Source organism: Centruroides sculpturatus, unplaced genomic scaffold, assembly GCF_000671375.1.
Source record: "Centruroides sculpturatus isolate CEXI.00-Female unplaced genomic scaffold, Cexi_2.0 scaffold213, whole genome shotgun sequence".
Lineage (NCBI taxonomy): Eukaryota > Metazoa > Arthropoda > Arachnida > Scorpiones > Buthidae > Centruroides > Centruroides sculpturatus.
This window is the reverse complement of record NW_019384355.1, coordinates 766,019-792,969: the sequence shown is the minus strand read 5'-3', so window position 1 is coordinate 792,969 and position 26,951 is coordinate 766,019. Positions and strand designations below refer to the sequence as shown.

The window sequence follows — 26,951 nt, the reverse complement described above, 5'->3', positions numbered from 1 at the left end:
GATGGTCAACAATTACTAATTAATACCAGTCTACTATTAATATTTGAAAAGTAATCCATTAGACAGCTTGTGATTGCCCCTCATGTGATTGAAATTGCTAACCTTAACATCTGAAAGACGACATAAGACTTGTTTAAATAAAAATATCTTGTAAAAATGCAAGAATAATTGCTTTTATGTGATCGTGTAAAAAAAAAAACAATGAACCAGGTTGAAAAAGCAAAGCTCAGCAAATACATCAAAGCAGTGACGTGATGTCCACAGCAGCTGTGGAAGTACTGCTTCCCTTGTATTTTCTAAAATATAAATTCATATTGTGCAATTATTTTCATATTTTAATGTACTTTGAATTACTTAAAAATAATATTTTATTATAACCTCATTACATATTTTATTACAAATTTCTATAAACGTGAAAAACAATGATAAGATTGCTATTGTATATTTGAATATAAATTTGTATATGCATACTTCCAATGGAAGCACAGTATTGTCAAATAGGGGATAGCTTCCATGGAGAAAATATCTGAATGGTCTAAAGCAGCCAGATTACAGGCAATCGCCATGTGCTTTACCTCTGGCAGTTTAGCTGGTGGATGCTACACACCAAAATATCCTATAACACTTCCACTGATTCATTAGCCACTGGTAGGGAGCTATTTGATTATTCTTTACTTTTTAAATCTTAAAAAGTAAAGAATATTCAATGTTATTTTTATGTATGTTTCTTTACAAAGCTATATTTAATTATAATTATATTGACAGATTTTCAGACATAAAATCTTTAGAATTTTTATCACTTTTAGATGTTAATAATTTTAAAAATTATGAAAACTCAAAAAATTCTCCATAAAATTTACTTAATTTAAAGAATTAAAACTTGCTTCGGAAAATTGTTTATCTAAATTATATGGTGAATTGCAATATTTATATTTGTGTCCAGACTATATTGGCAAGTCACTGTTGGGTGAGAGGTATAGCCTTGTTAGGAAGGAGGAGTGGGAGGATAGTGGGCGAAGAAAGGAGAGGGAGGAAAACATAGTAGAGGAAGGAAGGGAGAGAAAATGAGTGTCTGCTGGGATCCATATAATTACAGGACAAGGTTACAAACAATTACGCGAGATGAATATATAGAGATGGTATAAACTGCGGTGGAATGATGCCATGAAGACAATACAATCATTGTATAAAACACAAAAAGGCCACCAGAGGGGAGAACAAATACATAAGTGATGGAATGCGAGGGATGCCCAATGGGGCAAAACCAGGTAGAGTGTAAGCACAGAATTGTGAGATCCAAATAGCCCTGGGTCTAAGTAACAATTTAAAAATAAAATTAAATTATTGTAGAAAAATATTCTTTCATTTTGGTGTGAAATTAACAGTTTTCTAACGTGGGAAAACTGATAAAACAGTCACTTCCTTTAACGGAAACTGAAGCATCCTTTGTTTTTCCCTTATCTGTTACAAATCTCACCACCATGAGAATTGTCGACCCCTCATTTATTCCCCTTTTCATCCGTTCACGTGAAAGAATCCAAGTATGATGATTGGTCGTAAATCAAGAGATATAGTCAAAGTTTGACAGAATTCGAGGAGTACGCCAGAAGATCCCAAGAAGGGAAAACATAGTCCATTCAAGCTCCTAAGGCCAACACCCTTAGTTAGGAGTAGTATCGTATCCAGAAGGCCAACGTACACAGACATAATTTTCCCATGTTAAATTAAGTTTAGTTATACATACTGAAGATATAATTTTATATACAAACATCTCCAACCCGATATATAATATAGCTACAACCAACAGACTGCCGAAAATCTATCGGGCTAGTTTTATGCTAATTATTAAATAAATTACGTAATCANAATTTATTTATAATTATTAATATTAATAAGAGATGGCGCCTAACGCTTACCTCTAGTACCAAATTGATTACGTAATTTATTTAATAATTAGCATAAAACTAGCCCGATAGATTTTCGGCAGTCTGTTGGTTGTAGCTATATAATTTTATTTTTGTGCTTATCAAGACCCCTCCATGAACAGATCTCAGAGAATTGGAGAATGAAGTAAAATTGACAAATCAAGAAGAAGATAAAGTCAACTAAGAGGTTGTATGTTTATCATGAATTTGTGAGCTCTCTCTCTCGGCGCGTATATTTTGATTTATCTGGTATCTGAATCGATTGTCTTTAACTATTTCCATTTTTGTATGATTTTGTTTATTTTAGTTTATTAAATTTTTTGTTATTATTTGTTAAAGAAATGTCTCTTGATAACTCTCTGAATCAAATCCATATCATATCCAAACGCGTGTTAATCTGCGTGTAAAATAACGGATTAACTGGTGTCAGGAAGTCCTGATGAGGAAGAAGGTGAATTCGCCATCACCAACTTCTGCTCTAAATTTATTTTAACTGTAAGTCCCTCCGCACTCGAATTTCCTTAAATTGGGAAAAGCCATTCTTTTGGACAACTAGAGAACTAGTTTCACCAACTAGAAGCCGATTAAGTGATACAAGAGTAATAAACTACTCTGTACCCCTGGCTAGATCTCACAGAATAATGCCCATACAGAAGCAATACATATCCATTGAGCCAGCATTGTAGATCTTACCAGGCAAGGTGATATACCAGAAAAGGCATAAACAGGAGGATGACACTTGCCAACCAGTGGCACAACCTAAGGATGTTAAGATCCTATGGTGTTATCCATGATAGGGTCTCATCAGATGAACTGGACATTGAGGTGTAGTTTGCTAGTTCAAGAGAGTTTGCAAAGTCCAGGAAGCAGCGGAAGATAACTGGGTCCTCCAAGAATGTGTGCCATTGGCAGGGCCATAGCCCTCCATTGCCAGTCACAATTGTCTTCAGTCTGGTGCATTGATTTGTGAACTTTGGGCATGTGAAGACTTTGGGCAGGTGGAAGGGATCCTCGTCCTCAGGAATGCCGCAGTTGCAGAGGCTGTTCCCTTTTTTTGGAGGAACCTGAAGAAGAGGTAGGCATTAAAACTGCCGTGTGCCATGAGTAGCAGAGTTAGCCCATGATTAGTCTCAAAGTGGGTGTTCTTTATCCTCTTAGTTATGTTGGGAAAAAAGCTATGGGTGAGATGACCAGTTTGGCTGTTATCTAACTCATTCTGCCAGCAATCCAAAATTATTTGTTGAGTTCAGAGCAGATGTAGTAAAATGGGATCAAAGTATAGTTGCAGGTTGTGGCTAGGGAGACGGCCTTCTTAGCAAGACTATCCACCTTGTCGATACCAACACAGCCGGAGTGGCCCTTTATGCAGAAGTTGATGTGAACATTGTCTTGGATTGAGTAAATTAAACCAAGGCTGTTGCTGACAATAGGGAGCTTAAAGTTTACCTTTTTTAGCTGGTGTAAGGCAGTCCAGCTATTGCTAATGATGTTTATCATTTTCCCCCTAAATAGATCAATGTGGTTTTTAACATAATTCAGAGAGTGATAGATTGTAAGAGATTCTGCTTGGTTGATGTGCAGCTTTAGTTAAGTTTCTAGGCAGCTTGCCAGAAAATGTTCTTGTTAAGACTATCCAGAAACACTGAGGCACCAACAGCATCCTTTGACTTGGAGCCATTGGTGAAGAAGTTATTGCCAAGGGGGATAGGTGAGATACTGAAGTTGAAACTACAATTATTAGTCTTTGCCAGGTGGTGGGTGCAAGGGGTTAAGTTGTGGTCTAGCCCAGAGGTCAGGATGGTATTAGCCAGGTTGATGGTAGGGGCAGGGAGGCTGTGCCTCTTGACTATGTCCCTTAAGTTGTCCAAATTAATGTCAGACAAAGCCAAGTTTGTAAGCATGTGTTTAAGATATCTGTACATGATGGCCAAGTTGATGGGAAGCAGTCCGGCAATGAACAAAAGGGCATTGGTGGGGCAGTCCTGTAGGATTTTGTTATAGCAATAGCCGCTATCCTCTGCGCTGAGAGGAGTTTCTGATGTATGTGGACCTTACTAACGGCATACCCCCAGGCCTCAACCATAATTGAGAGTGGGCTCTGTGGCCCCTTTGTAGATCAGTTTGGAATTCCTTGGGTTGAGGTCCCAGATGTTCCTGGCTATGCTCCTTAAAATGTGGCCAGTTGTGATCACTTTCTCATAGGTGTAGTGGACATGGACAATCCAAGTTAAATTGGGGTTAAAAATAATCCCCAGGTATTTGATGTTGTTAATGCATTTAATTCTGTTTCCTGCTATTTTGATGGAAGGTTTCTTTATCAGGATGTTTTTCTTTGGAACTTGTTACCCATTTACTATTACACTTGTTATAGACAAGTGTATATTACAGACTTGGTTATAAAACAAACTTGAGTTTACTCTTTGACAGTCATAATTGAAGTACCTGTAGGTTCTTCTGCATTTATAAAATATCTGGGAATCAACCAGTATAAATTTTTGTTTGCTTTCTTAGTAATTTGTACAAATTGCATTTAAATTCAAATGTAAGAAAGCCATTACTACTAACACTTTAAAACTACATATTATTGACTGAAAAAGCATTAACAAGTCCTCTTGCCTCCTACCTATTAGAAATTATCTTATTGCAGCTTTTCGACTGATTTAAAGTTATCTTTTTGAATTAATTTTAACTTAGAAAATTATCTCTTTGTAAATTAAATATTACAGATGTGTAGTTAATACAGTAATACCTCGACTTATGCGAACCCTGAGTTACGCTGTTTGAGTGCCACACAACCCTTGATTACTCACTCCCCCTACACTATTGTTCAGCTTACATGTTCGGATGTGTTGCGCGGAATCCACACATAGCCACAATTTATTTTGTGTTATTTATTTCTGTGTTTGTTATATATACAGAGACTCAAGAGACTCTACTATGTCATCCAAACGAAGTAGAACTAATTCTTCCGCATCAAACAAGAAAAGAAAAACTTTATCTTTGGAATGTAAAGTTAGCATTGGGTACGTTCGTAAAGTCAAACGAGTTAAGCAAGAATGAAGTCATCGTTATTCCTATTTCGTTAGACTTTTTGAACGATTCGTTACTAACGCGTTTAACTCGTTTGACTTTATGAACGTACCCATTATTAAAGACTTCGATACAAAAATGAAAATTTGTGAATTGGCAAAGAAGTTTGATCTACCGGAATTGTCGGTCAGAACAATTATAAAAGGCAAAGAAAAAAATTCTCGAAGCTGTGAAAAATGCTCAATCTTTAAATTCAAGCATCATTCGTAAACGTCACGGTATTATCGCTGAGATGGAAACAATGTTAAAATTATGGCATAATAATCAAGTAAATGTGAAAACTTGTAAAATAATATAGGCCTAATTTGTTATACATATGTATTATCTAAGATTTTATTAAACATTTTTTTCTAAATTATTGTTTTCTTTAGTCTCCGGCCCCAATTAAAAATTATTTGTATGTATTTATATGCGAAATTATACCCCGACTTACGCGGTTACTGCTCGGTCCCACCTATCGCGTAAGTTCGGGGTATTACTGTACTGTATATTAAGAGAAGTTTTTTAGAACTGCAAATTATTCAATCAGAATAATTAGTCCCTTTTCCTGCACATTACTTTCGGCTTAATTAGAAAAATACTAGCAATGATGTAATTTAATAAAGTATGTGTAAAACAAATTCCAAAAATATTGTCATAAGTAATTTTACATTTTTAAAATAAATGTTTGTTTTCTGGAACTTGTTTTTCAAATTTGCTTTTGTTTGAATTGACCAAAGAAATCCAATTAATAAAAACAAAACTATTCTTGGAATTTAGCTTACTTCTCCTTGATTCATTAAATTACAATGTCACACAGTGTCATTTTTCTAATTTTAAAATTTTAAGCCTGTAATAAAACTCATAATACTTACTTATTACATCAAATACAAAGAAGCTATTGTCAAACTACTTCCTCTAAATCTAACTATATAAAATTACTTGTCCTGACTGACTGAGTCACTGATTCATCATTGCCCAGAGCAAACCACTGTTCAGTGGTTTTCTAAAGAGGTGAAATTTGGTACACAGTTAGAATACGTCATGGAAACACACACTAAAAAGGGATTTTTCGAAATTCTCCTGCAGGGAGAGCATTAAGGCTTAACCGGAAGAACGGCTTCTACTGTACTATTTTAGATGCAATTTTTTGTTTTCAACTACGTTTAGTTTTCGTTGAGTACTTAGATGTATTAAATTGATAACATTTCAGACATTGTTATAAATATTTTAATATATTTTGATTTTTTAACCAAATGTTCAAACCGTTTTAAATTCAAATTTGTTATTGCATATTGGTTCGATTATAGAATGATTGTAAACGTTCCAGAAAATTGATCAAATTGAAAATAGTTTGTTTGATTCTCAGCAATTCTCATCATACTCGGCAGTAGGTGTTATATAACAATTATTATGGTTGTTGAAATACTGAATATAAATGGGGTTTGCTTGCAAAACCTCCATGGGCAAAGTTGCAGGTAACAGCTAGTATATATATATAATCGATATAGGTTGATAATAATAATAATAAGCGCAGAGCGCAAATGGTTAGAAGTTGAAAGTTGAAATTTGGTACACAGTTAGGGTATGTCATGAGAACGTACACTAAGAATGGATTTTTCAAAATTCCCCCATGAGGGAGAGGGAGCAGATTAAGGCTTACCCTGAAAAACTCTGCTTCTACTATACTATTTTAGATGTGGATTTTTATGTTTTTGATTGCGTTTTAATAGGGTGCGTACACTAAGAAGGGATTTTTCGTAATCGAAGTGTTAAGAATGAAAATGTTAACAATGGAAGTGTTAATAGAAAGCAGTGTGCAAGATTAACAGGTGCAGATGTGATTTGTTGCGTTTTTGTGAGAAATCGAACATATTTTTAGACCCATCTAACAGTTCTCTAATTAGTCTGGAAACAGGGGGACTAATTCTTGCATTCTGTGAAAACGGGTAAGATTGGCTATAATGTAATAACCTTAATCTTCGCTATCATTACTTTTAGCCCAAGCAATGCCGGGCTTATTTGCTAGTATATAATATAATCATGGCAATCTGAAACAGATAACATCTATTCCAAACTTGCCTGTGTTGTCACGAACTCATTAATTTATGTTATTAATCACTTGTAATATGATATTTCTGAATTGAAACTTGCTTAAGTTTATTTAGTTCACTTTTTAAAATTATTTTATATTTTACTAAAAAGTGGCAAGAAACAATAGGGTTATTGCCAATTATGTACTGAAAATTTTCCATTGATTTTTAACAATCAAAAATTAATTATCTGACACCGATTATAAAATTTAGTCAAAATGATAACATTAATAAGTAAATCCCTAGTTTTCTCAGCAGACTTAAAAACATTTATCATCTAATTGAATTTATCTCAAGTTTAATTTTTTGTGTTAATATTAAAGAGTTACTGATATTGTTAAAATATTTTGTATCACAAAATTAAATAAAAACAATTATAATTTATTGTAAATTAACCGTTTTCCAATAGTTACTCCTAATTTTTTGCTCTAACTAGTCTTTACAAAACACTGCTATTTTGTCTATTTTGTCATTGATATATAGAGCTTTCCAATCCCAACATAACAAAGATATTTTAATAAAGCTGAACAAGGGAAATCTTGGTCATTGATAAGAACAAAAATTTTTTGCAAAAGAGTTTAAAATAATTTTAAAAAACAAAATTAATGTAAGAACAGTTTATTCTGTAACTGTCATATTTTATCCCTTGATTTGCTTCGATGATAATGCATAATTAAAAAGTTTGTATTTGGAGGAAATAAAAGTTATTAAATATTTTTTGACTTTTATTAAAAATTATAATCAGATAGAAATATGACAAATTTCTATTGAACTGTGTAACAAAAAGTCCACAGATATCATTTTTCTGACAGAATAAGCTCTACTGTGAGTGAAAACTTTACTGTTTCATTTGTTAATATCAAGGAATTTTTTGGTTCAATTAATATTATCAGTATTTTTCTAAAACTTATTGTCATATTATTATTTTACTACTATACAAGGGCAAGGTGAAAAGTTCTTGGCCTAATAGTGAAAAAATGAGTTTTTTATTTTAAAAATGCATTTATTTCTCAATGTAGTCTCCCTTTAGTTCAATACACTTTGTCCAACGTTTCTCCAATAACAGTATTCCATCCTTGAAGTGGGATTCTGGAAGGTCTTCAAAATATTCATTTACCACTGCGATCACCTCTTCACTTGACCCAAAATGTTTTCCTGCCAAAAATTTCTTAAGATTTGGGAATAAATGAAAGTCAGAAGGAGCCAAATCTGGCGAATAGGAAGGATGTTCCAACAATTCATACTTCAAATCCCTCAATTTTCCCATTGCCAAAGTGCCTTTGTGAGCAGGTGCATTGTCCTGGTGAAAGAGGATTTTTTTCTTTTGCAAATCAGGCCTTTTTTTCTCTAATTTTTTCATCTAGCTGGTCAAGAAGATATGCATAGTATTCCCCATTAATTGTTTGACCCTTTGACAGGTAGTCAATTAAAAGAATCCCTTTGGAATCCCAAAAAAACTAGCCATAACCTTTCCAGCCGATGCAATTGTCTTTGCTTTCTTCGGTGCAGGACCACCAGCTTCTACCCACTGCTTGGACTGTTGTCTTGACTCAGGGGTAGAGTGGTGAACCCATGTTTTATCCATTGTAACAAATCTGTGCAGAAAATCAGTTGGATCCTTCTTAAAACGGCACAAACATTGTAGAGAAAGTCGATTCCTCATTTATTTGTGATCAGCATTTAACAAATGCGGCACCCATCTTGCGCAAAGCTTTCTCATACGGAGTTTTTCGCGTAAAATGTACCTTATCCTTTCTTCTGAGATGCCTACAGCCTTAGCTATCTCATACACCTTTAATCGCCGATTATCTAGAATCATATTGTGTATCTTCTCAATATTTTCTTTGGTAGTTGCAATTTTTGGCCGTCCTTCATGTGGATCATCTTCAATCGATGTACGACCACGTTTAAACTCCTCTGCCCATTTTTTTTACCATAGATAACGAAGGTGCAGACTCCTTATACACTTTTACCAACTTTGGATAAATTTCTGTTGGTGATAAATCATCCAAAACAAAGAATTTTATGATGGAACGATATTCAAGTTTATTCATTTTGTCAAAAACACACACAATGCTTACTTTAAACAGCTGTATAAAATAAACTATTTGTCTGATCAAATTCACACTTGGTATTTACTTTTGTAACAAGTCTGGAAACATAACCAAATGATACTTTCATTTCTAGTAGTGCCATCTATGGGTTAGGCCGAGAACTTTTCACCTTGCCCTCGTATTTATATAGAAGTTATTCTATTTGCCATATTTTACTGAAATAAAACACTAACTGAGAATATTAAAACTTCTATCCTAAAAATGTTTTAATTACCTGAACACATGGCACTGTGGCTTTAGTAAAGTCAAAAATGCCAATGATGTCTTCTCCGAGACGGTAAGCAGATTTCAAGATACAAAACCTTACTACTTTTCCATTTTGATTTGTGATGTTATAAAAACCTGTAAGAATATTATAATAATTTAACACAAGTTTTGAAAAGTAAAAAATAAAAATAATTACAAAAAGTAATATTTTACATTATCACATATCAATGAATTCATAAAGAGGCTGTTTAATTTTTATTTAAAAGAAATGCACTTGGGGATTAGTCCGTTCTTTCGACATTTTAGTAAAAACCAAAGATGGGCTTTTTGTCTCAACCACGACGTTCTGGTATTAATTTTTATATATTACAATAAAAGCTCTATATAACAGACCACAATGGGACCAAGGAAATTAGTTTGTTATAATGAAAGTCTGTTTTATTGCTATTACTCATTATTACAGACTCCTCTGTTATATCAAATAAGTCCATTACTATATAGTAGAATCACATTAGAATGGATCTTAACAATGGACCTGGAGGCACTATCTGCAATTTGCAGCTGGTTTCTCCAAGTCCAGATGCTAAATTAGTGTATTTATATTTATATATACAGTATATATATCCTGAAGCCCAATACTTTAGAAATACAGTAGAGCATCATTTATCCAAAAGCCGATCAACCAAAAGCATTCTAGTCGGACTGTGTCATGCTGAATCGAACTTTTTGATACTAGATTAACTTCTAAAGTATATATTTTTTTGTTTTTATATTTTTCAATATATTTATTTTGTTTGTAAAAAATAAAGAAATAATTTTTAACGATACAATAGCGACGATTATTATTTTAAAATGTTTACGTTATGCTTAACATCGACAAAACTTCAACACGAAGCAACACGCAATGGAGAAAAATTTCAACACGAGACAAGTTAATATATTTTTTTGTACATAATCAGTTACCGAACAACCCCAGTCCCCAATTAATTCGGATAAATGACGCTCTACTGTATGTCAAATGATTACAGGATTAAATTGGGCTACTTTACCATTATTATTTTTAATTAAATTCTACATAATTTGATATTAGAAATATGCATTCGTCAACATCTTTTATTAAATTTAATAATTATAATTAAATTAATACTTAATAAAATTTTTTATATACTATTTTTGAAGCCAAACAATTACTAGATTAAATCTGATTAAATTACTGCTAATAATAATGTAGCCTGATTTAATCCAGTAATTGTTTGGTTTTAATATGATTATAGGGCTTTGAGATGTTTATATATACATATATATATATAAACATCTCAAATCAAATCAAAAATTCAAAAAACAGTGTCTGTGTGTGTGTCTGTGTATATATATATATATATATACACATATACCAGGTGTATAAGCTTAAATCTGCTGTTTGCTAATAGATGGCAAGGGTATTAAGTTACCATGACGACGCCATATTGTTTTTTTTGATGATTTTGACGTCTGTCAACATTAATCAGTACACATCATCAGATATTTCATACAACAACATATATTTTTTTTTTGTAATCATGTCTACTTTTGTGCCATAAAAAGAGCATATGCGGCAAGCTTTGCTTTTCTGCTTTAATTTGAAGAAATCGGCTGCCGAAGCACATCGAATGCTTGTGGAGGCTTATGGAGACAGAGCTTTATCGGAAACCACGTGCAGAGATTGGTTTCGTCAGTTCAAAGATGGAAATTTTTACCTGAGCGACAAGAAGCGTGAAAATCGGCCCAGGAAGGTTGAGGACCATCAACTGCAGGCTCTTTTGGATGAGGACGATACCCAATCGCAAAAAATGCTTGCCGAGCAATTGGGTGTTACTCAACCAGCCATTTCCATGCGTCTACGTGCCATGGGAAAGATTCAGAAGATCGGAAAATGGGTGCCGCATGAATTGAACGATAGGCAGATGGAGCGACGCCAAAACACATGCGAAATCTTGCTCGCCAGACAAAAAAGAAAGTCGTTTCTGCATCGGATTGTAACTGGCGATGAGAAATGGATATATTTTGAGAATCCTAAACGCAAGAAATCGTGGGTTGATCCAGGCAAACCATCAACATCTTTCCCAAGACCAAATCGCTTTGGACGGAAGACAATGCTGTGCGTTTGGTGGGATCAGCAGGGTATTGTCTACTATGAGCTGTTGAAACCTGGTGAAACTGTCAATGCTCACCGCTACCACCAACAACTGATCAAATTGCACTGTGCTCTGCGTGAAAAAAGGCCGGATTATCAGCAAAGACACGACAAGCTGATTTTCCTCCACGACAATGCACCATCGCATGTGTCAACATTGGTCCGAAACTACTTGGAGACACTCAACTGGGAGGTGCTACCCCATCCCGCTTATTCACCAGACCTGGCCCCTTCCGACTATCACCTCTTTTCATCGATGGGCCACGTGCTTGCTGAGCGGCACTTCGATTCTTACGAAGACATCCGAAAATGGCTTGATGAGTGGTTTGCCTCAAAAGAGAAGAAATTTTTTTGGCATGGTATCCACACATTGCCCGAGAGATGGAACAAATGTGTCACTAGTGAGGGAAAGTACTTTGAATAAATTTGTTTTTGCTTTCTAAGAAAAAACGTGTGTTTTTCTGACTAAAAAACAGCAGATTTAAGCTTATACACCTATGTATATATATATACATACATATACACACACACTGTTTTTTGATTTTTACATAAAAAAAATCTTTAGTATTCTAATGAATTCTTTGTGTAATTTTATTTGAAACTGAAAGAGAATGCATATTTGTATAAATAAAAGCATTTTGAATCTGAATGATTTAGCGTTCCACAAAATTAGAATAATTACTTACTAGGGTTTCGACGAGCAGTAATCATTTCTAAAACCTGCAGAGCAATTTCCATAGAAGATTCTTTCTGTTGACTTTGTAAAAATGGATTAGTTGGAGCAACTTGCATCTCATCACTTTCCATATGGAAATTAAAATCTGACAAGTCTTAAATTGCAACATTGCATTAACAACTTGTAATATTAATATTTATCATATTTTACAGCATATAAGACATAGACTATTTTGAACACAGCATATTTAGGTAAAAGTATTTACCATATGAAAGCTTTCTTGTGCCCTTGGCATTCAGTCTTATTATTATTATTATTATTATTTTACTATATTCCAATTATATAAGTAAAATTAGAATGCACACTTTTATTTAACAGAAAAAAGAAAAGTTTTAAAAGAATTAATTTATAATTAAAATATTCAACATGAATACATGCAAAATCTGCTTAGCTGCTTAGCTATAGCAAATTGTAATAACATGTTTAATTAACCAATAACATTTTTATTCAAGAGTTGAGTCAGGAAGAGGTTACCTGTAGCCTACTAAAGGCTGTTTGAGGTTTTATTAGCCAATGGGAGATTGCAACTTTACATATAAGATGCAGGGTGATTTTCTGAGAATTGTTTTTGGATAAAAGTTGCATCTTATATGCTGTAAAATATGATATTCAAAAAATAATAACTTCCAATTATTAAAAAAATATATTCTTACTGTTCAAAACAAGAACTCTTATTGGAATCTTCATCAATTTAATTACTGCATTCACCCGCTGAGTCCCAATAGTTATCTTGTAAGCATATTTTACAGCCTGGCCTCGATACGAAGGAGGTCCTTCATTTGGAATTGTTTCTTTGTATAAATCTGTTAAATAAGAATAATGTCATTAAATGGCTACATTATAAAAAATTGCTTATAAATTTAATTCAATCATACATGTTTTGCTTTCTCCAGGAGCTAGACGAACATCACAAAATAAAATTTTAGGCTTGGTTGAAAGAACTATGTGACCATTTTCTCCTATATAAGAGAAAATAATAAAGAAAACAAATAAATCTTTTCAAATGAAAAAGTAAAAAAAAAAAAAAAAAAACAGTCAATCTTGGTTGTAACAACAATGGCTATACTTTAATATAATATATTTTACTTTACATAATCTATCATCACAAAAACCAAACACCAGCAGAAATGGTAAAAAATTCACATTTGCTAATGTTTTTTCCATATTAAATGGATATCTTCAGGCTCTTAACATTCTAATTTCAAATCACATGAGATGGAACACCTCAATTTGAAATATGCAGGCTCATTGATTGGGCTGGGCACAACAGTAATCTTATAGACTGTATGATTATGAAGTGAAGCAGGTGTTCCAAACTAATGGAAAATAATCTGATTCCTTGAAATTAATGGCTGTGTTTCTTGTAGTAGCCTTATATTTTAAGGACGTAGATTCTTTTCCATTAGTTTGGAAGACCTGCTTCACTACATCATGCAGTCTATGAGATTACCAAGGTGTCCAGTCAATCAATCAATAAGCCTAAATGTTTCAAATCTAGGCACTTTATCTCATGTGGTTCAAATTAAGTGTGAAGATGTCCATTTAATATGGAGGAAAATATTTGCTAACCTGAGTTTTTTACCATTTCTGCTGGTTTATGGTTTTTGTGATGGTAGCTTATTTATATATTCATGGTTATAATGAGCAAATTTAGCCTTTATAGTACTAAGTGAGTAGGAAAACCATTATCACCTGAATAAATTGTCTATTGAGTTGTCAAAACTGTTAAAATGTTTATAAATCAAAAACTATTCACATTTTTCCAGCCAAGGATTCATTCAGTAGACAAACAAACATTTTTAGTTTATTTTACAAACCTGCCTCTCCAGTTTAGCTTCAAAATATAAATTCTGATATTAATAAAATAAAATAAAAATAACAACTAAAAAAGCATAAACAAATTTCACACATTGTTGGTTGCAGTTTTATTTACCATATATTTGTGCAGATAAGACGACCTTCAGATAAGATAAGGTATAAATTTTCATCAAAGTTTTATAGTTTTAGCATATATCTGTCCTATAAGACAGTGGTTCTTAACCTTTTTATACTCATGGCCCACCAAATATTTCATAATTTTCGATACTTATCATCATAGGAACTTTCACTAATATTTTCTTCACTATATTTTCTTTTTGAAGATCCTGGTCCGTGATTACTTACATTAAAAAAATTTTGTAATGCTCCTTTCTGTTTTTTGCTCATTTTTATGGGTTAATTATAAATAATTAAAACTAAACACACAATATAAGAAAGAAATACACTATTATTCGATCCATAGTCGATGCTAAAACTAAACTAAAACTAAAACACCCACAACTTGTCATAAAGATTTTGCATATCTTTTGCAAAAACATTTAAATTTTCAAAGCCTACTACTAAGCCTATTATTTTTCCTAATTATTTTTAAAATTCCAAGCATTAAAGGTTTCTTAGAATTACTTTGGAATAAAAGAAGTAAATACTGAGGTGTAAGTAGCATATTTGCATTTAATTCTCCTATACTAACAAAGTTGTATGTTGGAAGAAATAAGAAATAAATAAAAAAAAAAACTAAATACAAAAGCTTTATCTTTCTTATTTCACTTTTCAATATGATATTCGGTTATACATCAATTTTCATTTTATTATATTCTGAAGGAAATTTTGCATAATTTGGCGGCCCCGGCAAACTTCTTATGGACCTTCAGGGGGCCGCAGCTCCCCTGTTAAGAAATACTGCTATAAGATGACCCCCAAACTATCAATGGCCTATGAATTTAGTTTAGATCAGCAATCATCATCTGAATAATAACACTGTATAGCGTATACTGAATTGTCCTATTCGTAATTTTTTGAAAGAACTTCAAATTTTATTTTCTTGCATCTGGAGCATTGCCTTGTGATTGTTGTAAACATACACACTGATTTGGGCATTCGGATAATGACCTTGACTATAAATAAAAACATCGTATGGGCTATTCTATTTTCTGGACATACCCTACTTGCTACTAGTAAATAATTATGGTTTGTCCGTTTTTTCCTCAGTAGCTCAATAAACATAACTTTTAATATTTATGTAAAGGTGTGGATTGTCCCTAGGGTTGGAGGTTCGGTTCAATGCCTAAAAAATGGTGATGGTTGAAACAATAAAGCAAGAATGGAGTAAAAGAAAAAACATCTAGCAACACCAAAAAGCAGAAGCTTCTAGATCTGACAACACTAAAACAAGTTTCAAAAAGGACCAAGTGTGAGCAATGAAAATAAAAAGGCGGGAAAAGAAAATCATGGAACCAACGAAAAGAAGGAAATATGAAGCAAGCTTCAAGTTAAAAGTCATAAAACAGGCTAAAGAATTGAACAACTGCGCTGCAGCAAGGGCTTTCGATATAACAGAGAAGATGGTGAGAGATTGGAGAAAGAATAAAGATTCTATTAAAAGAATGCCAATGAAAAAATGTTCTATGAGAAGAGAACTAGCTTGCTGGCCAGATTTAGAAAATAATGTTGGAGAATGGGTACAAGAACAGAGGCAGAATTGTTATGTTATTACAAGAAACACGATTAGGGCTTATGCATTGAAGTGGGCATGGGCCAATCCAGAACAAGGTAAAGAATTTAAAGCAACAGTAGGTTGGTGTGATCATTTCATGAACAGAAAAAATCTGGTAATACGACAGAAAACAAAAATTGCACAGAAATTACCACAAGATCTTGATCATAAAGTAATGAGTTTTCACAAGTTTGTTATTGGTATGAGGCAAGAATACAACTTTCCATTATCTAATATTGGAAATATAGATGAAACACCAATGAACTTCGACATGATAAACTATAGAAGTGTGGAAACAAAAGGCGTAAAAACTTTTCAAATCAGAAGTACAGGCCATGAAAAGTAGACTGAACTTGCTAGGTACAGAATTGGACCCATATGACATTACCCATATCTCAACAACAAAAGTGAGGATGTACTTAATGAGCTATTTGCCTTAGATGATAAATGTGAGGATTTTGCAGGATTTTAAATACATTAGTGAGTAATTTGTTTTATTTTATATAAATTTCAATCTACTTTTTTTTTTCTTTTGTATCTGTCCTATCAGACGACCCTGGATTTTGGGGGTCTTTTTTATGATTCAACTATCGTCTTATCTGCGCAAATATATGGTATGTAAATATCGACTACAAGTTTCCTGTAAGTTATTGAAAAACAACTGCCATGCAGTAGATAGATTCACAATCCTTATGATTAATGCAACTGCCTTTTAATGTGGCCTTGTATATTTCCAGCATTTCTAGCATTCTTAATTCATGATCTTTTATATAAAAGACTCATTTTATTATCTTTGTTTCATTAAGATTTGCAGACAACCTGGGTTCTGTGGCATACTGTGCTAAAGTAGTTATTGGCTTATTGTTATCTAGGTTGTACTTATGTTCATTGAGCTTGCATTTTAAGATTTCTTTGTCGATCTGATGTACACAGTTTCCCAATTACACCTTTCATCTGTGATTGGGATTGATTATACCTCTGGCTGTTATTATTTTCTATCATATCTTTAATGTTACACAGCAATTTGTAGACTCGGGATTTCTATGGAAGTAAAGCAAGCATTTAAATATTTGTTTGTAAATCAAAGTGAGTCTAAGACCAAAATCTACAATTATTCACCTAGGCGTTGAATGTTGTGACTAGGGATTGTAAATTTACCGACTTTTTCATTTACCGGTAATTTGGCAAATGAAAATTAAAATACCGGTAAATTTTTTCCCTGAAAAATAAAATTAAGGTGATAAAAAATATAAGTAATTTTGATTTCCATTTCACATTTTTTATTTCAAACATATAGCATATAAAAAAATATAAAAATTAATTAAAGTGTTATTCTAAACAAACTATAATAATAACTTTTAGAAACATAAATAAAATAATACAGAAAAATAAAAATAAAATGGAAATACTATATAGTACCTAATACCATTTTATTGATTATCATTTTTTAAAAATAACTTCTCAAGAAACTTAAATTATTTAAAGTCTTATCTCCTAATTTTGATCTAATTTTTGTACAAAATAATCCAGATTAGGTTAGGTTAGGTTTCCAGACTTTTTCAAACAGCATCCTTAAGTAATAAAAATCTTTCCAGCATGTTTAGTAAGCTATTCCACCAGGAAGAAAATAGTCGTAATAATTTTACTCGTGCAATCGACAAGCCACGGTAATGGCGAATAATATATAGGACAATATCAAACCGTAAAGTTTTAATTACAATAATTGATATGACAAAATGTATATCATTTCTTTTCACGTCATATTTTCTAATGCAGTGTTTGCATTAATTGTATGAAGTGAAAGTGCACAGTGTTGCATATTGTTAACTGTTTATAAGTCTACATTCTCCCGATTAAAATTACAAATAAATAGGAAGTATAAAGTTATAACAATTAGACAGTTAAAAGAAATAATTGCGCAAGACTCTTCTCGGCTTAGATTTTTAAAAAAAGTACTTCTATAAACATATTTTATATAAAATCTGAAGAAAATAAATTTACTTCAATTAGAAAATCACGACGCTGAAATAAATCATACCAGTTACGAATAAACCAACGTTTATATACATTATATATAAAATTAATTGCATTTCAGTAGCTGAATTTTGTGCTTTAATGTAAATATTTAAATTATAAATTCGATTATCAGATTCCGTCAAATGACCAGAAAATAAAGATTCGCTGGTGTACTATTTGCGAGAAACATTTTAAATACGTATCTAGTTTTAACCGGCATATGACAAGTCACAAAGGTGAAAGAGCGTTTCAATGTGATATTTGCAGTAAAGCATTCATCCAAAAAGATCATCTAAAAACACACATGAAAACTCATCTACGAGAGAAAGCACCGTTTTGCTTTCAGGTAAATACAGAAAGTATTTTAGACTACGTTTTACTAAATATTCGTGTGTTCAAATGATAAAAGAATTTAACGTTTTTAACAATTTTTTCCTAATTAATATAATTTCGCATTGTTAGTCTAAAATATGACCCCGTAAAAGTACGGAACTGAATGTAATTTATTTTAATTAAATACGCTTTATTTGGTAAACATATATCGTCAATTTTCACATTTTTGTTTCGTTTGATATTTTCAAAACGTCAAATTTTNTCTTTAAGAAAAACGTTGATTGTAAAGATTTTAAACCTTTAAAAATCTCAAAAAACGGCAGAGCACAAATCACATATGCTAACTAGAGCTTTCTGTACAATTTACAGTGCCTCTCAAACCCAAGAAAGTTTAAATTAAAATTAAACAAAAAATATCTCACATAAAATTAATAATTAGGTATATTGTTGCTTACACTTATCTTTTTTTTTTTTTTTTTTTTTCAAAGTCCCTTTAGCCCTTTTAAATATCTATAAACACAATATTCTCTACATAAAAATTTCTAGTATGAATTTTTCATTTACAGAATTACCGGTAAATTTTTAAAATTTACCGGTAAGTTTACCGAATGTTTTTTTGTCAATTTATCGGTTAACCAGTAAATCGGTAAACCGGTATACAATCCCTAGTTGTGACTGTACATTGGTGTTTCCTAGGTGTGAATGTTTCTTATATTTGTACTCTTTTTTTGCACTGGTTTGTATTAGTTTTGTATTAAATCCATGTTCTAAGGCTATTTTTCTATATGTTTGAGCTCTTTCACGATGTTCAAAATATCTGAGCAGTGTGCACATGCTCTTCTGACTAATGTTGTGAATGCTGCAATTTTATATGTATATAGGTCATGCACTTGAGAAGGTGTGAAAAATGGATGATAGATTTATTGAATACTTGTGTATTAATATACCCATTCTGGAGAAGTATATCTGTTACTGTGAACGACCGAAATGGGGGGAATGTCAACATTCACACAGTTGTGTGTGTCGACATTCACAAATATTGGTCTTTCACAGTAACATAATCTATGTCTAGGAAGTGGACAGCTGTGTTGTACATTGCTCAAGATTTAATTTTAGGCCATAAGAATTATTATTTACTATTTAAAAAACTGGATTTAATTATAAATAATGAGGCAATAGCAGTTATATCCAGCAATTTATAAATTATTAACAAAAACAAATTCTTTTCACGATTTTTAAATTATCATCATCATATTAAAATTATAGTTGAATATATATATATGAAAATTTGAACATCAAATTATTATTTTGCATCATCATTATTTTGCAGGCTGTAGGGATTGTTGTTGATGGCTATTAAGAATAGGAGTAAATTCAGTTTCTTTCATCAGATTATGAGATCATTATCAACATAATGGGTGTAAAGGACAATTTTATCATTTTTTCAAGGTGATGAAGTTTCCAAGACCAACAACTTGGAACTGGAGGACATTATTTGTTATTCTTTCCTCTTCCAATTTCAAGGGGTAGCTTGCCTGCAAAGCAGAGGTGTCCTGATGGGCAGCCAGTATCTGGCAGTTTTTGTGAACTAGTTCTTCATCATTTTGAAATAATGATAAAATTGTCCTTTACACCCATTATGTTAATGATGTTCTCATAATCTGATGAAAGAAACTGAATTTACTCCTATTCTTAATAGCCATCAACAACAATCCCTATGGCCTGCACCTCCACATAGCAACCACCAAGTTTACTTCTTGGACATTCTTCTCACACTCAAGGATGGCCACATTTTAACTAAGTTTATAGAAAACCAGAGTACAAGCCATTTGTCATTCCATTAGAATCTAAATTTTTATCCATTTAAAATGCCTACAAGACACTAGTCAAAAGACCATTCATCCACTTTACCACCATCAACAGACATATTGAACTAAACTACATCACACATGCATAGCAAAGCAACAAGATTTGAATGATATGTTCAAAATTTCATCCTTAAATATAAATTAGGTTACACAGCTAAAATCCACAAAGTCATCAGGTATAACTCAACATCTTTCAAAGATTTACATACAAATGGTGAAAACATATCAACTTAGCATCTCCTACAACAGAAATCCCACTATAGTTTCTTTATTATGAAATGCCAAAGACCCTGGTAACAGGCAAAATTCATCTGGGGTATATACTATCCCCATTATAGATGACAGATTCAACAAGAAATTGGTCTATATCGGAGCAACAACTTAATCCATTAACATGCATATCAAGAAACACCATTATTTTATCCAAAATGGCCTTCCAACCACATCATTAGTGACATTTGCAACCAAAAATGATGTACAAATACTTCTCAATGAAGCAAGTCTAATATACCTCATTAGGAATGGGTTCCAAACTGAAATATCTGGAGAAACTTGAAATTTACAAAGCTGCAATAAATTACAGTGCTGCCAAGACATTCTCTAAAGCATGGAAGTCCATCTTTGAATTACACCTATAAGTTTAAGTCTTATCTTTAAAAAATATCTGATTACATTATTGTTGACATCTGCATCTTCCACCAATAAAATAATTATCCCATTTTGTTTAATCTGATGTTCTAATTTTCATATACAGGTTCAACAGTTATTTTAACCTGATGATGATTTTTAAATCGTCAAAAACATTTGTCATTGCTATTATTTAGTAAACTGCTGGATATTACTGTTTTTATTTCATTATTCATAAGAATTATTATTAAAAGCCACTAAACCCTAATGATGTTTGGGTTTGATTCCCAAGAGAAAGAAAAATTTTTCATTTTTATTTAAAATTTTAAATACTAGAGAGGTTGCGACTGAAGTTTTAATCTCTAAAATATAAACGTCAAGTGCCGCTATCTTGTAAGCAGCACTCGACATTTATGTTTTAGAGATGAAAACTTCAGCTGCAACCTCGCTATTAATTAATATAAAAATATTACATATCTTATTCATCTGTGGACAAATAAGATATGTAATGCTATTTCTATTAAAAACTTCTTATACTAAATGTTTCTAATGATAAGTTTATATGAACTTTACCTCTACAAGGAATAAACGATGTATCTTTAGAAGCAGTGGCTAATTCCTCTTGTGATAATGAAGTAGAAATAGGAAATTTGACTTTAGTATCATCTACTGAACACTGACAATGTATCTGTGCACTAGCCCATGCCAAATTCTCTTCAATATCACTAAAAATTAGAGATAAACTTAAATTAATTTATTCACTAAATTTATGTTTAAAATAAAGCCAATAAAACTGAATAAGTACACAAAAATCAACATTTACAATGAACATAAAATAAACTTTTTTGACTTATTCACAATGAAACATTAATGACAACATATCAAATATAAAGGATGACAACTGCTGAATTATCAAGTTAGAAAAAAATAACAATAAATAAAATTTTAATTATTTATAAACATATTTATCAGTCAATATGTTGTCAAATGTTTATTTCATTTACTATTTGAATACATTGAAGAAATCTTACAATCCAGCATATAAAAACACAGCAGTACACCAAACTAGTTAAACAAAACTAAAATATTTAATGTAACAAATGTTTTTCCATATAAGATATCTTCAGATTGCATAAGCCCAATATATAAATTTAAAGTGAACAAACATTTTCAGCCATTTTAAGGATCATATATATTTATATAATAATGAACAAGAAAATTTACTATCATTTTGTCATCATTTGTGACTGTCTAGGAAAATGCTGTTTTACAAAACTAAGCACAGATTATGCACGTAAAGCTCCAATCTAGGATGAGAAAAAAACTAAAGTTTAAGGAATTTTTAAGTGTAGAATTTAATGTATTAATTGCAGAGACATCAATATACTTTCCAATGCTGGGAGGTTTTCCATTGGATAATTCCGTGCTTTTCTGAAGCTTAAAGCTAAAAATTTACTCAGTGTATTTTTCCAAATTTTGTTGCATTCCTTCACATAACTCCAATGTATTGTTTTTTAAAAATTTGTATATTTATTGTGTAAAAGTATTTTATAATTGCTCAGATTCATATTTTTTAGTTAAATATGAATCCAGAGCATTTGTCAAATCTAAAATACAGTCGATCCCCCTATAACATTGTTGATAATTCCGTTTTATATGAATTCCATGTTGTACAAGTCACTTAGATTTTACAAATACATGTGAACGGCTCATGTATTTGTAAAATCTAAATGAATTGTACAACATGGAATTCATATAAAACGGAATTATCAACAGTATTATAGTACAAATCTATCCTCATTAGCCGTGGTTACTCTTGGCCATGCTCTCATAATGACCTTGTGAACAATAATGGAATATTTATTTATTTTTATAATTAAAAGCTACGGCAAAATCGTAAACATCCATACTTAACTCCTTCATAAAGCCTCCCAGCACTCTACATAGATATTACATTGAATTTCAATACAGAAATGAAGATGTGACTGGGCTCTTCTAGTGGGAGAATGTTCCTATAGTGGTCTGCAACAGTACCGAATCTTTGCAAGAATTTTAGTGTATTAAAGAGATATAAAGTGATATATGGTGAATTCTTCTCTTTTGTGCCTCTAAAATATTGTTCTATGAATCTACTTTCAAGAGCATATGCGACAAGGATATTTTATGGATTCAAATTGAAAGGTTACAACTGTAACTTAAATGTGAATTGAATGTTTAGGGGTTTCTTCTAAGCATCACTCAGACTTTTAGCATGATGCTACATGAATTAACTGTTTAAANAGATGTGACTGGGCTCTTCTAGTGGGAGAATGTTCCTATAGTGGTCTGCAACAGTACCGAATCTTTGCAAGAATTTTAGTGTATTAAAGAGATATAAAGTGATATATGGTGAATTCTTCTCTTCTGTGCCTCTAAAATATTGTTCTATGAACCTACTTTCAAGAGCATATGCGACAAGGATATTTTATGGATTCAAATTGAAAGGTTACAACTGTAACTTAAATGTGAATTGAATGTTTAGGGGTTTCTTCTAAGCATCACTCAGACTTTTAGCATGATGCTACATGAATTAACTGTTTAAATTTCTAGGAATTTGCGAAGAAATCTTCCAGTATAGAAATTGCTAAAGCAAGGACTGTTCACGATGCAGGATGAATGTTTCGAACTGAGTGTAAACATTTAGTTCCTGACAGCCTTAATCTTTTCAATGTAGTTATCATATTTTGTATTTATTCTGTTACATATAATCCATTATTTATTGTATAACTTTCATATACATTGTCGTGCCCTTCCCAACACACGAAAAATTTGTCTCGCGTATTATAACAAATCTCTTTTCTATATGAAACAAAACATGTATACTTAATCTTAATCTACTAATTGTAAACTTATATATACCAACCTCTCATTGTGATACTTTATGCTATAATGCATATTACTCTTACACTTTGTAAATGTAACTATAACATTTGCAATACCTAAAACATCTGTAAACTGGCTGTGCTTACTGCGGAACCAGTTATGTAAAGTTGGTTACGACATTAAAAGATTTGTATGTGTGTGTATATCATCAAGAAGTTTGTTTTTATTTATAAATTACTGCTGTACTATAATTTTATTAAGTATAAACAGGGATACAAGAGGGGGCAAAAGGAACAAACTGGCCTAGATCAGAGGAAATAGAGCCCCCATACAATGTTTTTTTTTTTTTATTTACTTCATTTGTTTTAATATATGATTTAATTTGCTATAGGGCCCCAATACAAATTTTCCCCCAGGCCCCGTTACCCTCCAGGTAGTCCCAAGTACATAACCTTCTTCCTGTTATTATAAGAAGTTCTATTTAATGGGAAGACTTATTAATATAAAAAGAGAAAAAGATTTTGATGTTGTCAGTTGATGAGTGTTAATGATCTTCTGTATAGTTTGTTTAATAAGTTTAATATTTAATTATCTGTTATTAATGATGTCACTGTAAATATTTGTATTCTTGCTATATGCTTGTTCAACAGCAAGGTTATAGGGATATTGTTTGAATTGTAATTACATCAATAGTAATAAATAATACAAATACTATTTTAACACCAAAAACCAAACTTTTTTCTTGTTTCATCTGAACAACAAACTATGCCTATATTATTATATTAAAGTAAGAAATAATGTTGGCATTATTTCTTACTTTAAAATAATATAATAATATAGAGAGAAAATTTTACAATTTAATTCATTTTATAGTAATAATGAAATTAATAATGCTTATATGTACAGAGTCTAAATGTCCATCTGGAACTACTGATTAAGCTCATATACTTAACACCTTTTAATTTCCAGCAAAATCATTTAATTTTAACTAATATTTTTGGCCTATTTAATGAGCCGTCTTCAGATTACAATTCTAAATTAGAAAAGGATTGTTAAGATATGTTTGAAATTGGAACAAGGATAAAAAATTTTAGATTTAAATAACATCGTATCATTCTATGCATAACGCATCAAAGAAAGAAACAAATTCAAATGTAAATTCCAAACAGAAAACTTGCAGTCAAATTATTTTTTAATAATGCTCTATTCAAATAACAAATCAAAGATGGGATAAATGTAAGTGCATATGAATATACACAAGTAAATAGTAAAAATAATAAAAAAGTAAATAATGATAAATATTACAGGCCAAAGCTCATGTTTTAATGAGATATATCAGGCCAAGGGCTTTATGGAAAGCCATAAAATGTTGCATGCTGATGAGATAGACTCCACCTCTTTATAATAAATGCAATTGCTCTTAGTGGCCAATTTAAAGATTTTAAGTACTGCATTTACTCGCATATAAGACAAGGTTTTTATTCATTTTTCACTGCTTCAAAAATCTAGGTCGTCCTATATGCGCGAGTGAAGGATTCTTTGCTTTTTACAATAATTTTTGTGAACCGTGTATTCGTATTTTTTTACCAGATGCTCTCCCTCTAATGTTTAAAAACAAAAGTATTTTATCTGGGTCGTTTCAATCCTTCTTGTGTATTGTCAAGAGTGAAGATGAATAGTAATAGGAAAAGTGAAGCTTTTGAATTAAATTCCAAATTGAAATTTTAAAATCACACAGAAGCTTGATATAAGTTTTAATCTATTTCCACATGAAAACAGATGATTATTTGGAAATCAGAATTTGGAGAAATTCATAAGTGTAATCAATGGAGAGTAGATTCAACTGTGAATTGGCAAAAAAAGGTTACCGATTGTCCAGCTTTACATGAACAAATTATGTTGTCAATTTTACAAGATTTTTCCTTAAAGTTTAAGATACCAATAATTTTTCTGGGACAATGTGTGCATTTACGTGCATTTGATATTTTATTTGTGATTAAACAAAATAAAATTAGAATTGTATTAACAAATCTGTTTCTTTTTTATTTTGATCTTTAAAGTGACACCTCGTCCTATATGCGAGTAAATACGGAATTTTCAGGCTCCTTATCTATATCCCGATACGAGTGGTATGGATTGGTATCTTCAAGGTTGACCTCCACCCCAGATTATGAGGTGAAAATGGCTAAGGTTGTGACTGGTTTATTATGTTCTGATGCATATGAATATTCATTTAGTTTGGTAGCTAATAAGGTAGTTGTGGTCTCTATGTATTCTAAATCCCATTTGAATCTATCCGCCCTAATGGAGATGAGGTATATTTCCTGTGTGCATGATCTGTTAACTTTGTCCTTATCATTACATAATAGTTCGTGTATGGTGAGATTTCTGCTATAAGCAAATTTGTATTAATCACAAAGAGACAAAGTTTAGGTCATCAATATGGAGCACATTTTATGGCTCCACATAAAGACCACAAGATGACACTCGCCTCTCAAATGTGAGCTTTGGCTAATAACATTTATCCTTATCAGTTTCTGTACATTTATCTTTATTATTTCATTTTTGTCTTGATCATTTACTTGTGCATATTTATATCTATTTATAGATTTATCTCATTTTTGACATGTTTATTTGAATAAAACATTACTTAAAAATAATTTAAACTAAGTTTTCCATTCAGAATTTATATTTGAATTTGTTCATTTCTATGGCATGTTGTACTTAGAATTCATTTAAACCTGAAATTTTTGAATCTTGTTCCATTTTCAAACACATTAACAATCATCTAATTTAGAACCGAAACCTAAAGAAGGCTATTAACTAAGCAAACGAATTAAAATAAAACAGAATGCCAACGTATTATACAACGGAACACAAACTTTAAAAACTCGAACCGACGGAACTCAAAGATCAAACGACATTACGTCGTCAAAATTAGGCGTAAAACAATCGAACAGAGTTTTTCACTCTGCCGGATCGGACGAAAGGGTTCCTAAACACACGTAGTCATCGTCCAGTTCGAGTATTTAATGTTAAGTAAAGCCGAGGTCAATTCCACGCAACAAAGTTCGAATGCAATTACAGACTCAAAGACTTACCGGCCAAAATATTAACTCGTACTTTACCGTACTTCTAACACGCCTTCTCTTATTATAATTATACGTACAAATACTTTTTGCGGGCCGAAACGTTCGACGGTTCGTATTTTCGTACGATCGACGGGTTTTTTACGGGTCGACCGAACACCGTTTAATTAAAACCGCGCGTCTCGGTCGGTTTAAAATCTACATTTCGACACTTTCGCATTCAATTTGCGAAAATCGTCCACTTCCCAGGCTTTCGCCTAATCTCCAGTTGTTATTTCTGTAATAAATCGCGAAATACAAGCCATAA

At 31.9% G+C, this 26,951-nt stretch overlaps 1 protein-coding gene across 3 annotated transcripts in view; it reads right to left on the bottom strand.

Annotated features, from left to right (window-relative positions):
- Positions 1 to 26,951, bottom strand: part of LOC111639465 (RAB6A-GEF complex partner protein 2-like) — a 32,187-nt gene that overhangs the window by 4,759 nt on the left and 477 nt on the right. For 2 of the 3 annotated variants that reach the window (XM_023385362.1, XM_023385365.1), the window contains exons 3-7: positions 21,267 to 21,418; positions 13,193 to 13,276; positions 12,971 to 13,120; positions 12,268 to 12,411; positions 9,416 to 9,543 (exon numbers count right to left, since the gene is read on the bottom strand). In XM_023385362.1, coding sequence (XP_023241130.1) covers positions 9,416 to 9,543; positions 12,268 to 12,411; positions 12,971 to 13,120; positions 13,193 to 13,276; positions 21,267 to 21,418 — 658 coding nt within the window. Of the gene's footprint in view, positions 1 to 9,415; positions 9,544 to 12,267; positions 12,412 to 12,970; positions 13,121 to 13,192; positions 13,277 to 21,266; positions 21,419 to 23,595; positions 24,699 to 26,951 lie in introns of those variants that run through there. The other variant, XM_023385370.1, reaches the window with a different exon arrangement.